This window comes from Myxine glutinosa, chromosome 10 (genome assembly GCF_964187855.1).
Source record: "Myxine glutinosa chromosome 10, kmMyxGlut1.1, whole genome shotgun sequence".
NCBI lineage: Eukaryota > Metazoa > Chordata > Myxini > Myxiniformes > Myxinidae > Myxine > Myxine glutinosa.
Window position 1 is genome coordinate 127,625,829 of NC_136270.1, and position 16,250 is coordinate 127,642,078.

At 42.5% G+C, this 16,250-nt stretch overlaps 1 protein-coding gene across 5 annotated transcripts in view; it reads right to left on the reverse strand.

Moving 5' to 3' along the window:
* Positions 1–1,231: 1,231 nt before the first annotated feature.
* The window catches only part of LOC137433757 (unconventional myosin-X), a 401,142-nt gene continuing 386,123 nt past the window's right edge, over positions 1,232–16,250 (reverse strand). For all 5 annotated transcript variants that reach the window (XM_068126040.2, XM_068126039.2, XM_068126037.2 and 2 more), the window contains 4 exons: positions 13,777–14,020; positions 12,480–12,745; positions 8,267–8,458; positions 1,232–4,015 (listed from right to left, as the gene is read on the reverse strand). In XM_068126040.2, coding sequence (XP_067982141.2) covers positions 3,923–4,015; positions 8,267–8,458; positions 12,480–12,745; positions 13,777–14,020 — 795 coding nt within the window. In that variant the 3' untranslated portion in view covers positions 1,232–3,922. The remainder of the gene's footprint in view (positions 4,016–8,266; positions 8,459–12,479; positions 12,746–13,776; positions 14,021–16,250) is intronic.

The following is a 16,250-nucleotide window of genomic DNA, read 5'->3' on the forward strand; positions in this document are numbered from 1 at the left end:
CTGCCTGCAACCCTCTTATGGTTAAACTGCCAAAATCAAGACTCTCTGCTCACCTTCACTCCTTCATTCCTCTTTTCTCCCGCCTCTGGAACAAACTCCCCCACTCCCTTCAATCCCACTCATCCCTCCAGGTCTTCAAAACAGCTGTTCACCACCATCTCTTATCTTCCCCCATCCAAAACCTTGATCTTTTCTACCCCCGCTAATTTTCACCCCAGATACACTTTTTTGAAATACCAACTTCTTTCCTGGAAGTCCTTGCAGTGTCCATATGTTTTATACCTCTCCCACCTCCCCCCAAGCCCTCTCCCTCCCACAGTTCTCTCGATGTCTCTGCTCTCAAATGTTGTGTTTGTGTCCTTCCCCCTCTCCCCATCTTGTCTACCGCTCCCCTTATTTTGTGTTTTATGTGTCGGTTTGTGTCGGTTTGACTTTTTGTGTGATTCATGTTAGCTCTTTCACGAGCCTTGATCTTGTATACAAAAAAAATACAAAAAACCTATGATTCTTGGTGTACAGGGACATTATTTAATGAATGAACAAACAAGAGTGTGGTTCAAGGTGTACAGCGACATTATTTAATGAATGAACAAACAACAGTATAATTCTCGGTGTACAAGGACATTATTTAATGAATGAACAAACAACAGTATGATTCTCGGTGTACAAGGACATTTTTTAATGAATGAACAAACAACAGTATGATTATCAGTGTACAAGGACATTATTTAATTAATGAACAAACAACAGTATGATTCTAGGTGTACATGACATTATTTAATGAATGAACAAACAACAGTGTGGTTCAAGGTGTAGAAGGACATTATTTAATGAATGAACAAACAACAGTATGATTATCGGTGTACAAGGACATTATTTAATGAATGAACAAACAACAGTATGATTTATCGGTGTACAAGGACATTATTGAACAAACAACAGCATGATTTATCGGTGTACAAGGACATTATTTAATTGATGAACAAACAACAGTATGATTCTAGGTGTACATGACATTATTTAATTAATGAACAAACAACAATATGGTTCAAGGTGTACAAGGACATTATTTAATTCATGAACAAACAACAATATGGTTCAAGGTGTACAAGGACATTATTTAATTCATGAACAAACATAACAACTCGGTTCAGGCAGACTCGGCCGTTGGAGCGATATCCACACTACGCATGCGCTCTGAGCCGGAATCATCAAGGTGGAACAATGGATAAACTGTTCAAACAACAACACAGGAATTTTTATTCAAATGAATTAGGTTTATTGCTCAAACTTACAACAACAAACTTTGACAGTATAAAATGTTTGTTGCAATTCATCCGTTAAAGTAGCCAAATTGGATACATTTATTTGCAAAAAAAACAACAAAAAACAAGGAATTTTGCAAAACATCCAGCTTTTTATTCCCTGCGTTGAAATGGAATCAAGGCCTTCAGGTTTTCAAGTAAGTACTTTCAGTTTGAGGATTCCTTCCCTTTGAAGCCACAATTCTTAAAGGCTAAGAGGTTTACACCAAAAGTTGTCCCACAGGTAACGCGTGGAGTAGTGCAAGTAAATGTTGTACATTCATTTATAAACCTTACAATGTCTCATTTACATGACAACATTTACTACAGTATATCTCTACAACGCATTGCACTTTAGGAAACCTATTTTAAATAAAATATATCCACTGTTAAACATATTATGTACTGAAAACTTTACAAAACAAACACTTCATAGAAAAATACTCTGGCTACATTAGCGCTGCCAGCAGCAAGTTACCGTCTGAAGAGCTGAGCACTTGGGAACAAGGCGGAGTTTCGAGCATCAACACAAGGAAGCTCACAGTCGATGCGAGGAAACAATGTCTCCTTGATAAGGCAACTTATCAATGTCTCCTTGATACAAGCCGATAACATCGCACCCCATCAGCATAAGGAGCAATGTGGGCAAGAGTGGTGCCCTCCTCCGACGTATCGACGACTCATCTCTCGCGATCCTATCCAATCGAATCGGTGACAAATATACAATATCCATGGTGTACACTGCAATTTCTGAAAACTTCACTTCTCTATGGCCTCGGAAGTAGCAGCAGGGAACGGGTCGTGCAACGACAAGGACCGGGCGGCATGGACCAACTCGCCTACACCAAAGCTCTGCTGTAGTTTGGCTTACGCTGCAACAGGTCATTCAATTGGGAATCCTTGACATCTTGGGAATCTTTGTCACAAACTCTTGAGGATCCTGGACATCTTGGGAATCTTTGTCACAAACTCTTGAGGATCCTGGACATCTTGGGAATCTTTGTCACAAACTCTTGAGGATCGTGGACATCTTAGGAATCTTTGTCACAAACTCTTGAGGATCCTGGACATCTTGGGAATCTTTGTCACAAAGTCTTGAGGATCGTGGACATCTTAGGAATCTTTGTCACAAACTCTTGAGGATCCTGGACATCTTGGGAATCTTTGTCACAAACTCTTGAGGATCCCTGACATCTTGGGAATCTTTGTCACAAACTCTTGAGGATCCTGGACATCTTGGGAATCTTTGTCACAAACTCTTGAGGATCCTGGACATCTTGGGAATCTTTGTCACAAACTCTTGAGGATCGTGGACATCTTAGGAATCTTTGTCACAAAGTCTTGAGGATCGTGGACATCTTAGGAATCTTTGTCACAAAGTCTTGAGGATCGTGGACATCTTAGGAATCTTTGTCACAAACTCTTGAGGATCCTGGACATCTTGGGAATCTTTGTCACAAACTCTTGAGGATCCTGGACATCTTGGGAATCTTTGTCACAAACTCTTGAGGATCCTGGACATCTTGGGAATCTTTGTCACAAAGTCTTGAGGATCGTGGACATCTTAGGAATCTTTGTCACAAACTCTTGAGGATCCTGGACATCTTGGGAATCTTTGTCACAAACTCTTGAGAATCCTTGACATCTTGGGAATCTTTGTCACAAACTCTTGAGGATCCCTGACATCTTGGGAATCTTTGTCACAAACTCTTGAGGATCCTTGACATCTTGGGAATCTTTGTCACAAACTCTTGAGAATCCTTGACATCTTGGGAATCTTTGTCACAAACTCTTGAGGATCCCTGACATCTTGGGAATCTTTGTCACAAACTCTTGAGGATCCTTGACATCTTGGGAATCTTTGTCACAAACTCTTGAGGATCCTGGACATCTTGGGAATCTTTGTCACAAACTCTTGAGGATCCTGGACATCTTGGGAATCTTTGTCACAAACTCTTGAGGATCCTGGACATCTTGGGAATCTTTGTCACAAACTCTTGAGGATCCTTGACATCTTGGGAATCTTTGTCACAAACTCTTGAGAATCCTTGACATCTTGGGAATCTTTGTCATAGACACGAAACAAAAATTAAAACAATCAGATTCTTTTCACTCTTTCAGACCTTCACTGTTCCATTCCTCTTTTCTCCCACCTCTGGAACAAACTCCCCCACTCCCTTCAATCCCACTCCTCCCTCCAGGTCTTTAAAACAGCTGTTCACCACCATCTCTTATCTTCCCCCATCCAAAACCTTGATCTTTTCTACCCCCGTTGATTCACCCCAGATCCACCTATTTCAATCTCCGACTTCTTTCCCGAAATTCCTAGTCGTGTCAATTTGTTTTATTCGGTGTACTCCTTGCCTTTCCCCTTCCCTTCCTTCCCTTCATTTGGAACAAAAATAATAATAATAATAATAATAATAATAATAATAATAATAATAAAGATGCTGGAGTAAAGGCAGATGGACAGGGCTTGTCGGCCTCGAGCGACCTGTTGGCACAATTTGTGTGAAGTCACCAATGTGGGAAGTCACAAAGGTGTGAAACCACCAAGGTGGGAAGCTGCATCACAGTTAGCTTTTTGCCTTCTTGACTGCGGTTTCTTCACAGGTAACTCAGCCAGTACTCGCTGAAGTCCCAGAACAGAAGGAACGGTTCTTCACGATGGTGCTAATGTATGCATTCATCAACTTGTTCATTTCCTCTCCCTGAAACGACAACACCAACAAAAACAACAAAGTGAGACGTTATGGTAAAGGGCTCTATTTGGTGTATGCACGCATGTCGGATCAAGGTTGTGTTTGAGTGTTTCCCAAGTACCAGGGTGTGTCTAAACCTCTAATGCCCCGTCCCCTTCAGGTAACAATTTGAAGTTGCCTCTGGTTACCAAAACACAAAGGCAAAGCATGTTCAAGAAACTGTGCGTAATAAAGGGATAAAACTAGAACGGCATTCGGCAGAGAGCACACCTCTGCCAACCTGACCAGTTTACGTTTTGTATCCCACGGATCTGGATCTGGATCTGACACAAAATCGAATCAGCTTGTTCTCGTCACCTAAACAACTCAATCACCGAAGCTTCGTCATAAGTCGTCCTCACCTTGCTATAGATCATACCGTTATTTGCCCTATCTCTCAATTGTGAATAATCGCTTTAGAAACTCTCCGATCCAAATCCAAATCTTCACCAAAATCTAACCATTTCTTCCTTGTCACACACCCAACCTGTCTACCAAATTTCGTCCGAATACATCCACAACTTTTTGAGAAATCCTGTTCGCAAACAGATAGACAGGGGTGAAAACACAACCTCCATCGACCTTCGGGGGTGCAGGTAAAAAAAAAAAATTCATCAATCCATCTTGTGTTCTGGGATACTCAAAGGTGGCTGGAATGAAAATTAAAAAATACCGTTTTTAGTTATAAAATAAAGATTCATTGGTAAAAAGCAAAGTATGTAATAAGTAGGTTTTTTGTTTTTTTTACCTCCATCACCAAAGGTGGACGGATGTTTTGTAATCACCCGTTTGTTACTAAAATCGAAGATTTTTCAATACATTGGTTGGTCTCGCATGTGTTATTCTGTCTGATTGTCTGTCAATCGCCTACAGGTCACAAAGTTAAACCGATTTTCACAAAACTTCACCAAACGACGGAATTGGTCATAAGAAAGAAGCCTATTGATTTTGAGGTCAAAAGATCAACAAGGGCCAAAGGTCAAAAACCAACGTGACATTTCTAAAATGGTCAATTTTCATCCGATTGACTTGAAATTTGAAGAGGATTTGCATATTTAGTCTTTGACTTTAACCACCAATTATTTTGAAAGGGGAACCCAAACACTCTGACCAACTCGATGCTAATTATCTATCCCTTGATACCCTACAAAATAGATATGATGTGTCTTTTTTCCGATTTCTGATTTATAAAGTGGGTAATTTTGCGATTAAAAGTCGAAATCTTCTTCTCCTTCTTCATGATTAACCTTGACGTCGCACCAGGAAGTTGACCACCACGTCCGTATTCTTTACGGGTTACATATGATTTTTACTTTGGTTAATTTACGGGTTTACGGGTTACATTCAGTATTCTTTACGGGTTTACGGGGATTTAACTCAAACGGCGAATAATTTTCGAATTTCTACAAATATGCCGGGTCAATGCATCCTTGGTGGTTCTAGTAGTACAAACCAAGAACATTTAATGCTTCACCAATTGCCAAAATATCCGAGGGTTGCCAGAAATTGGACGAGGTTTGTCCTAAAGACCTGAGTGTGGATCGGGCCTTCAAAATATTCGCTGTTGTGCTTGGGACATTATACAGAGAACTGTAATTAAGCAATAGAGATGGCTAAATCTTGTGGTTATCCACCACGATTGAGAAAGGATGCCAACTTCATGGTTAAGCAGAAGAAACAGTCATTGCGCGAAACTAAGACCATCACTATCACCACCCCCCTCCGCAATCCCCCATCAACCGTCACCCTAGCTAACAATATCCCTGACCACCCCACATCTCCCCTCCACCATCCCCCCACAATCTCCCATCAACGGTCACCCTATATAGCAAAAAAATACCCACGGCCACCCCATACCCCTCTCAACCATCACCCATTATAGCAAACATTACCGAAGACCACCCCACACCTCCCCCCCCCCCCCCCCCCCATAGGCCACAGCACCACTCCCTTACCCAATGGGGTGCAAGATATCAAGACAGCATGATCAAAGACACAAATGGCATCCTAGGAAAGTATGAAACTGTACGATCATGTAACATTCAGGACATTGGGTCAGCCTGCGGAGGTGGAACAAAGCATTCGTCAACCATTTGGTCGGCAGTGTCTGAGTGTGCATAGGCGGTATACATGCTGATTTGTGCCATGTATGTGCTGCGTTGTGCCATGTATGCGCTGAGTCGTGCCGTGAACGCACACTGTTTTTCCCCACTATTTTGCCTAGGTAGTGGTTAGCCAGCATCCACTAACAGTTCGTTCAACCACAGTGATAAGAGTACAACTTTGGAAGACGGTTTAACGCTGAAGGTGTGGTCGTTGCTGAGGTCATTTGGTCACCAACAGGTAACACGGCATATTTAGTGAGAGGACCCCGTTAGAATTAATTATCCCAACCAACGGGCACGGAGGTATTCGTGGCGTGGTGGTCTCAGGGCCGGAGGTTATGGCACAGGTCCATAGGAGGTGTGCCAGGAGGAAACCTTTGCTGTCCAGAAAGAACATCAGGGCAAGACTAAAGTTTGCCAATGAACACCTCAGCAAAGACCAGCACTTCTGGAACAATGTGCTCTGGACAGATGAGTCAAAAGTAGAGCTATTTGGCCACAGTACCAGAAGACATGTTTGGTGAAAACCAAAGACAGCATTTGACCACAAGAACCTGATACCAACTGTAAAGCATGGTGGTGGAAATATTATGGTTTGGGGCAGCTTTTCTGCATCAGGGCCTGGGCAGCTCACCATCATAGAATCCACTATGAATTCTTCATTGTACCAGAGGGTGCTTGAGGATAATGTGAGGCCATCTGTCGGAAAGTTGAAGCTAAACTGAAGGTGGACTTTGCAACATGACAATGACCCTAAACATACCAGTAAATCCACCAAGGAATGGCTGAAAAGAAAGAAATGGAGGGTTCTGGAATGGCCAAGTCAAAGCCCGGATCTAAATCCCTTCGAGATGTTGTGGGGGATTTGAAACGAGCTGAGCATGCAAGAAACCCCTCAAACATCGCACAGCTGAAAGAATTCTGCATGGAGGAATGGGAAAAATTTCTCCCAGTCGATGTCAGAGACTGGTAGACAGTTATAAGAAACGCCTACTTGAGGTTGTTTCTGCCAAAGGGGGAAATACCACCTATTAGAGCCAAGGGTGTACTTACTTTTTCCACATGCGAAATTTGCATTTATGTTTATTTAAATTATACAATGGACTACAAAATGTAAATGTTTCATGATGTTTGTTATATTATATCACCTTTATCTGTCAATATTGTTGAAATGAAGATCAAATAGCTGTATGTTGAAATATGTTTAAAAAGTCAAAACTTTACATGGGGTGTACTTACTTTTTCACGTGACTGTACATACATATACACAGCAATGATTGCTGATGAAGATGGGTAGAAGGATGGCCCAAAGCTATGCACAGTCGCCTCTAAGCTGTCTAGCCTGGGTTTGAATATCGGCCCAGCTGTAAACCGTCATCCCAGGCTTTCATAGGCAGGTGTGTGCCGTCATTGAACTGGACATCCCATCTGCTGGCATTACTTTTTGGATGTTAAAGATCGCACGGTGTCCTTTGCAAAGAGTAGCGAGCTATCACCGGTACCCTGGCCAAATTACAAATTCCTGCCCCAACCTTAGTTGTGCCTAACCTCAGCATCAGGCCTAGCCAGCTGGTTCATGAAAGACTCGAGCCAAGCTTCCCCCAACCAACCCTGCAAGAACATGGGAATAATTGTGGCCGAGAAGAAGAAGAAGAAGAAATTGCTGATGAAGGTGATGTTATCTAACTTCCAAGCAGATGGAAAATTACCTTGGGCAAATTATAAGGCAGATAGAGCAGAATGTTTGTGGAGTACAACATGTTGTCTTTTGATTAAATCCATCAGTGAAGCAAAGAGTAAAAATGCCTATCGTATATAAAAGAAATGCACAAATTATCTCCATCAAAACACCGCGCATCAGAGAAGTGGGGGCCCAATTGTAACGTCTGTGCGGACGGGTTACATGCTCGTGATAAATAAATTAATATTTACCTGAATTGATAAATAAACTTTGCCAGACACAAATTAAGAGATCTGTACATGAAAATGGCAGGTATGTTAAAATCCGGTTATCATGAGGAGAAAGAAAACTCAGAATATCACTGGACCTGGAATGTTTCTAATCACAGGTACCGATCACGGTGTGTTCGATTGTGCTGCCGTGACATATTCGAACCTGCGTCGTCTTAAACAGTAGTTCGCGGTCGTCCACCTGCAGGCGGTAGTGGTTGTTGCTGGGAACACCAAACGAAGCGATACGCTCATACTGCAGGCTGTCTATCGGTATCCTTTGTCCACGTATATAGATGGACACGGCCTCAGCACTCACACCGAGCCAAAGTTCCCTGGGCATCTTGCTCTCAGTGCTCTGCACACCGTTTCAGGTAAGAGTGAAGATGCAGTAAAATAAATATAACTTTAAATATAATACAAAAATATGCAATGTGGTGTATGTCTGTCTGTCTGTCTGTCGATGTTTGCCTGAAATACATTCGATCGTTACTTATCCAATCTCAACCAAACTAGACAGAGAGACAGAGGATCACACAATAGAGGTTGCAGCGATTTAACTTCCCCCTTCCCCAAGGGGGTTTTCCCCACCAAGGGGGTTGTATATTGAGGTGTATATCCGTGTTAAGATAGCATATCTTGGCGTTTTTCCAAAGCCGCTTCTAATGACAAAAGTAATAACAATTACAATGACAATAGCATAATATTAATGTTATTACAAAACAATATTCATACTAATAATATTCTCCCTCCCCAATGGGTGTTTCCTCATTGAACCAATGCAGTGTTACGTTTATAAACAGCGTATCGTGACGTTTTTGTGGGACCCCGGCCTCTACCACAAGTAAAAATATTATAAACCACAAACACGTTTGATGACCTTTTTAAACAGTCGCTAATGTTGTTGAACACGAAACTGAAAAGAATCTGCAGGAATCCAGACATCTGTGAGGCAATCTATGCTTATCACGTTGACGATCTCACGAGATTGTAGATCTACTGTAGTCTATTTACCCCACAAGGGTTAATAACAAGACCCTTCCTGCCCCGAACGTGGCATTTTTCCAAGGCCGCTTCTAATAACAAAAGTAATCACAACATTGTAATAATAGCATAATATTAATGTTATTATATAACAATATCCCCCTCCCCAAGGGGTTTTGTGACTTGCAAAAATGCCCCCCTCACGACACCCTCATGGAAGTAAATTTTATTATAGGATTTTTTTTTTTTTTTTTTTTTTGTATACAAGATCGAGGCTCGTGAAAGAGCTAACATTAATCACACAAAAAGACAAACCGACACACAAAACACAAAAAACAAGGGGAGCGGCAGACAAGATGGGGAGAGAGGGGGAAGGACACAAAAGAGAGGGGGAAGAGGGGGAAGGACACAAACACAACATTTGAGAGCAGGGACATCGGGAGGACTTGGGGGGAGGTGGGAGAGGATTAAAACATATGAACACTGCAAGGACTCTGGGGTGAATTACCGGGGGTAGAAAAGATCAAGGTTTTCGATGGGGGAAGATAAGAGATGGTGGTGAACAGCTGTTTTGAAGACCTGGAGGGAGGAGTGGGATTGAAGGGAGTGGGGGAGTTTGTTCCAGAGGCGGGAGAAAAGGGGAATGAAAGAGTGAAGGTGAGCAGAGAGCCTAGACTTTGGCAGTTTAACCATAAGAGGGTTGCAGGCAGATCTTGTGCGACCTGAAGGAATATTGGGGGGACAGAGCACAGAGAGAGCTGGGGGAGCAAGGCCGGAGAGGAGTCGGTAGAAGACAGAAAGACCACCAACCTGCCTGCGGTGAGTGAGTGAAAGGCCCTCGGCGTTGACTACATCGCAGGAGATTCCAATGATTCTGAAAGCTTTGGCCTCAACAGCGTGAAGCCGAGCAAGGTGTGAGGCAGGAGCACCAGCCCAGAGGGGGGAACAGTATTCCATTGAGCTGCGGATGAAAGCCTTGTATGTGGTGAGGAGCTCAGGTGTGCCAAGGAAGGACTTCGCACGACGGAGGATGCCCAGTCGGCGACTGGCTTTGGAGGCCAGCTTGGAAATGTGGTTTTCCCAAGAAAGATCATGGCAGATAGTGAGACCCAAAAGCTTGAGCGACAGAACTTCTTGGAGAGGATTGTTGAGAAAGTAGATGGGAGGGTTGTCCAGTCGGTCCTTTCGGAGAGACATTGTAAGAGTGTGAGATTTGTCAGGATTGAAAGACATGTTCCACTTGTTTGACCAGTCTGTGATTTTGTCCAGGTCTGCAGAGAGTGAGGAGGCTGCAGACTGCCGATCTGAGGGATGAGGCATGGAGCGACAGAGAGTAGAGTCGTAAGCAAAGAGATAGAGAGGATTTTCAAGAGAGTCAGAGAGATCATTGATGAAGACCAGAAAAAGCACAGGGCCCAGAACACTACCTTGGGGAACTCCAGCCTGAACAGGAAGAGGAGATGAGAGAAACCCATTCAGGGCCACACGTTGACTACAACCAGAGAGGAAGTCCGCCAGCCATGCGTGGAGATTTCCATGGATACCAAAGGAGGAGAGTTTGGTGAGCAGAGCAGGGTGCCAGACCGTATCGAAGGCACGTGAAATGTCAAGGGAGACAGCTCTAATTTCCTGTTTGGCGTAGAGGACCTCCATCCATTGTTGAGAAAGCAGAAGCAGCATGTCCAGAGTAGAGTGACCAGGTCTGAAACCAAATTGATGATCAGAGATCAAGCCATTGGAGAAGAGGAAAAATTTAATATCTGAAGCAATTATGGATTCCATGACTTTGCTGATAATTGGGAGAAGGCTGATTGGTCTGTAGTTGCTGGGATCTGTTTTTGCACCTTTTTTGTGCAAAGCGGTGATGTTGGCTGATTTCCAAGCAGATGGCAGATGACCTTGAGCAAAAGAGAGGGTGAAGAGAACAGAAAGAGGGAGTGAAAGAGCAGAAGAACATGATTTTAGGACCCGTGGGCTGATGCCGTCAGGACCAGTTGCAGAATCAGAGTCGAGGGTTGACAGAAACTTTTCCACCTTGTCAGGAGGAAAGGACACAGAGTCCAGGAGCAGCTGGGTACGACTGGGTACGGTGGGTACAGAGAGGGATGGGTTTGGGACACAAGATTTAGAGGCAAACACAGAGTTGAGGCATTCAGCTTTTTCACATGCGGAGTCAGCCGTTAAGCCGTTTGAGGTGAGGGAGGGGATGGAGGGGGAGATGGCATGGTCTGATGTTTTCATTGGTCTGATCTAACATCAGTAATAGTAATAATAATTGGCAATAATACAAATAATAAGGATAATACCATGACGGCCCCTGCTGCTCCCGTAGTGCGCGGGTGTACAAGCTTATATAAAAGTTAAAGTACTACTTCCAGCTTAGTTGCAGTCTGTGAAAGACGCAGAACCGCCCATTATTAAATGCAGTGCCAGCTGCTACACTGATGACCGCATTATTAATCGGACGTATTTGTAGAAATGCTACCTCCCCACCCCCACTCCCCGGGAAGGAATTCCATCTATGGACCACTTGTGGCTCACCTTGATTATATCTCATGAGGGATTACATCCAAATAGGATGTCTTAATTGTTTTGTGAACCTATGTGCTACAATAAATCTAAGGGGTGACTACACTCCATGTTGATGACAATCTGTGGATTGATTGCCTTTTTAAAATGGGCGAGGAGCGGAGGGGTGGGGGGAGAGGTGAGAGGTTCGGTGATATTTTCACAAATGCTTTAAAGGACTTTGCACTGACCTTACAGGAACTAGGCCTGTCCTGGAATTTTTTTGTCAGATAAACTTTGTGAGCCTTAATTTCATGTGGACACTGTCATCAATGTAGCAACTAACACTGCATTTAACATTGGATGGTGCTGTGGCCTTCACAGATGGCAGGTAAGTTGGAATTTGCATTTTAACTTTAATATGTTCTTTTTCAGTTTTTATTCACAAATCTGTTCACTGTATAATAAATTCCTAAACCAGGTGGATGGGTGGGAGGAACCCCCGATTGATTATAACCTTTGCAGCAAGTGCTCTTGCAGTACATGCATTTACAGTCTCCAAAATAGTTAAGAGGTGCGATATGGAAGTGCACTACCTTTCAAATTGCTACATCTCTGAGCAATAAATGGATTCACTAGTTTGTCCAAAGAAAAAAAACTTCTAAAAACGATCACTAAAACAAATTTAAAAAAACTTGACCTGTACTTCTATTTAAATTGAAGTACTGGAAATAACGATATATTTTAAACATCTGACAGGATAGTCAATGCCATTTGAATTATCATACAGAATGTTGCAGCTCATTCTAGTCTGCAAAGAAATGCAATCGATAACAACATAGGGCAAGCTGTGGTTCACTATACTGAAAAAGCAAAACGACACTCACCAGCACATCAAAGATGGTGGAACCATAGCCAGGCCACCTGCAAATCAACTGCATGTACTTGCGAGAGGCATCTTGCGGGTCCAATCCCTGCAGTTGCCGCCATTTATCTAAGAGCCCCGCTCGGGGGAGCAGAGGTTCGTCGTGTGCTCTAATTTCCATTCCGGGTTCACTGTCTTGGCGTCGGAGACGCAGTGACAGAGAGCCGGCAGCACGCAGGCTGCGCCGCAGTAGGCCTGTCCTCGGGTTGCTCCTGTTCGCTCGCCTAACTGCACAACACACGAGGAAAATGTTTCTGTTATGAAAACATTGACTACTGAGCTTTGCACCTTAAGGGTCACGCCAGGCCTGTCCTGGTACTTTTTTGTCGGATAAACTTTGTGAGCCATAATTTAATGTGGATTTTAACATTAAAACCACATACAGTCCATGTTTGTGTAAAAACCTTTAAGAATGAAAAGCAAAAAATCATCCAGAATTTGAAAAGTTGTGGGAATCATAATATGAAAATAAAGACGAACATTAATGTGGATTTAATTTTGGGTGGCACCACGTGGTGTTGAAATATTGTGTGTTGGATGCATGTAATGTTAGTACATATTACCTTCCTTTCCTTATATTGCTTACATTCCAGATATTAAAGAACGGTCATTTCGCTGTTTTATTATTACTTTGTGCGTTTCTCGCGAGTGTGTGCCAAACTACCATGCAAGCTTTGACCGTGCAAGAAAACTACTGGGAAGCATTGCCATTTGTACAACATGAACCCTTCATTTGTGCGTTGTTATGGGGGAGCATTCATAACATCCTCAGAATAGAATATGATCCACCAAGATGTGTAATTACTTCCACCACCTAAGGTGGACTTCCCCCGATTAATGACTTCCCCTGGAGGAGGTTATGTTGCCACACCTGTTTATTTGTCCGTCTGTTTATTTGCTTGTGAGCAGGACATCTGAAATTTTTATGGACTGATTCAGACGAAACTTGGTGTATAGGTTGTGTGTGTGACAAGAACGAATGGATTCAGTTTTGGTGAAGATCTGGCCTCAGATCGGGCCTATCAGTGGGATACAAAACGTAAACTGTTCAGCCTGGTGGAGGTATGCGCTCTTCCGAGTACCGTACCAGTTAATACGATAAAATACATCCTGATATGTAAGAATTCCTTCTATAGATGGTAAAAGTATAAAGTAAAATGGTAAGTATGGGACTTTTGGAGAATCTGGGATAGTTGGCAATTTGGTAATATTATCCAAGTTCCCAAAATCACAGCACTACAAAAGACACGTCATCCTACCTCGCTCTTCCTTTTCTGAAGAGGGAGACTTGGAAGAGGATTCTGAGAGTAGACTATCATCAGCCACCGACGATGGCTGGACGACGTGCTGAACAGTTGGGTACACATCTGACAAGGAAAGCTCTGTACCATCAAAACCAGCAGCAGGACAGTTACCATGGACAAATTGTAATCTCAAAGCAGCAAGCCACTGTAAGTTCTCCTCACTGGCAGGAAAATGGCCTCGAAGAACTTCCTCATGTGCCTATAGGGAGAAAAGGAAGATGAGGACAATGTAGGACAATTCCATATAAATTGTTAATATCATGGAGTACGATAGTACTCCAAATGTAGGGATGACATGGAGAAACTAGAGTAAACAATGTGACTATCTGTGGCTGTGGAGTGGAGGCCAATTGACTAACAATGTGACTGTGGAGGCCAATATGCCTCCGCATAGTCCCACAATGGGTAGATGCCATCGATTACTGTCCTAAAAATAAACAAGTTTGAATTTAAATCCATTCAGCTGTTTTCAAGTGTCACATTTTCACCAGCCATGACAGGTTTCACATTGATTGGTGAAGCAGTTTTAGAGAAGGGATTTTTTTAAATATCGGCTTTCAAGCTAATATAGCTGTCATACCACATGACATATGACGTTTAAAAAATGTACACTGCATATGTATGGGTAGGGGATCACGTTTGTGAACTTGTTGTCAGAGTTGATCGGATAAGGTTCGTGTTTCTATCCAAAATGGCTGCCAAACCACGTGACCTACGACATCATCATTTTCAAACTATATGCAACAATGGTGTTAGATATTTCTAAAATTTCGCATCGACAGGGTGAGTGGTTTCAGAGATTATTCAATTATTTAATATTTTCTTTCAATCCAATATGGCTGCCATACAATGTGACCAATGATGTTTTCGTGATCATCTTTTAATCGCCATGCCTAGTCAATGACACATGTAAAGTTTCGAGTCAATCAATTTGGTGGATTGGGAGATGTTTTTTTAAAGGTTTTAGTTTAAATCCAATATGGCTGTCAAACCATGTGATGTATGATGTCATAAATTTAATATTTCAATACAAATGGGTCATAGATCATGTGCATGAAATTTCAGATTTTTAGGATAGGGAATTTGATTATAACATTTTTGGCTGGAATACCACTTCACCTATGATGTCATCATCATGCTTTTGTTCCCCTTTGGGAGTACTTGACAATGTGCCAAGTTTCAAATTTTCCATATGGTGGTTTCAGAGAATTTTTTTTTAATTATTTGCTTTCAATCCAAGATGGCTGCCATACCACATGACATATGACGTCACAATTATCATAAAAATATTCTGCATGGGTGTCACTCCTACCCTGAAAGTTTTGTCTCAATCAGACATATGGTTGTTGAGAAAAACGAGGTTTTACCCGTACTGACGGATGGACAGACGGATGGACAACCCAAAAACATAATGCCTCCGGCAACTTCAAAGGCGGAGGCATAAAAATGGCCGCCCTTTCAAATGTGTACAAAATGATATGCTTAAATAAACATAGGGTCAATACCACTGGTGCTCACCTGGTAGAATAAACAGTATACTGCACTGACTAAAGGTATTTTAAACCAATTTCAATGGTTGCTAGAAGACAGGGCAGCATGTAGAGTCATACTAACATAATCATCAGACTTTAAACAAACAAACAAAAAAATACCCCCCACCTTCTCCCAATTTTTCCCGTGTACATTCTCCCGTGTACCTTCTCAGACCCCAATTGTTCCAATGCCTTGAACAAACATTGGTACATCACGAATGATGTAGGTTGTGGTGAAGTTTCATCAAAATTTTTGTGTAGGTTCTGAGAGAAAAGCAAATACCTATTTTGAGAGGCAAGCCCCCCCCCCCCCCCCCCCATAGATCACCTTAGACCCAGATTTTTCAAATGCCAGGAACAAACTTTGGGACAACACAGGGGATTAAGGTTGTGGTCAAGTTTCATCAGTATTGCATGTGTAGTTTCTGAGAAGAAAGCAAATACCTATTTTGCGAGGCACACCCACCACCCCCGTAGACCCGAGGCACACCAAAGGAGCAGATTTTTTAAATGCCGTGAACAAACTTTGGTACATCCCGGGAGATGAAAGTTGTGGTAAAGTTTCATCGAAATAGTGTGTGTCGTTTCAGAGGAAAAGGCAAATTCCTATTTTGGAGGGTCAAACCTGGATTCACTTTGACCCCCGGTAGACCACCTTAGACTTCGATTTTCTTTAATGCTGTGAACAAACTTTAGTCACAACACAACAAATATAATTTGTGCCAAATTTGGTCGCAATCCCATCAGCGGTTTCGGAGAAGATGTTTCAAGTGTTTACAGACAGATGGACGGATGGACTGACGGACGACGCGCCATCGCATAAGATCCCCTGAACTTCGTTCCAGGTGAGCTAAAAATTACTACAGAGCGAGGTCATACGCATTTAAAAGCAAACCT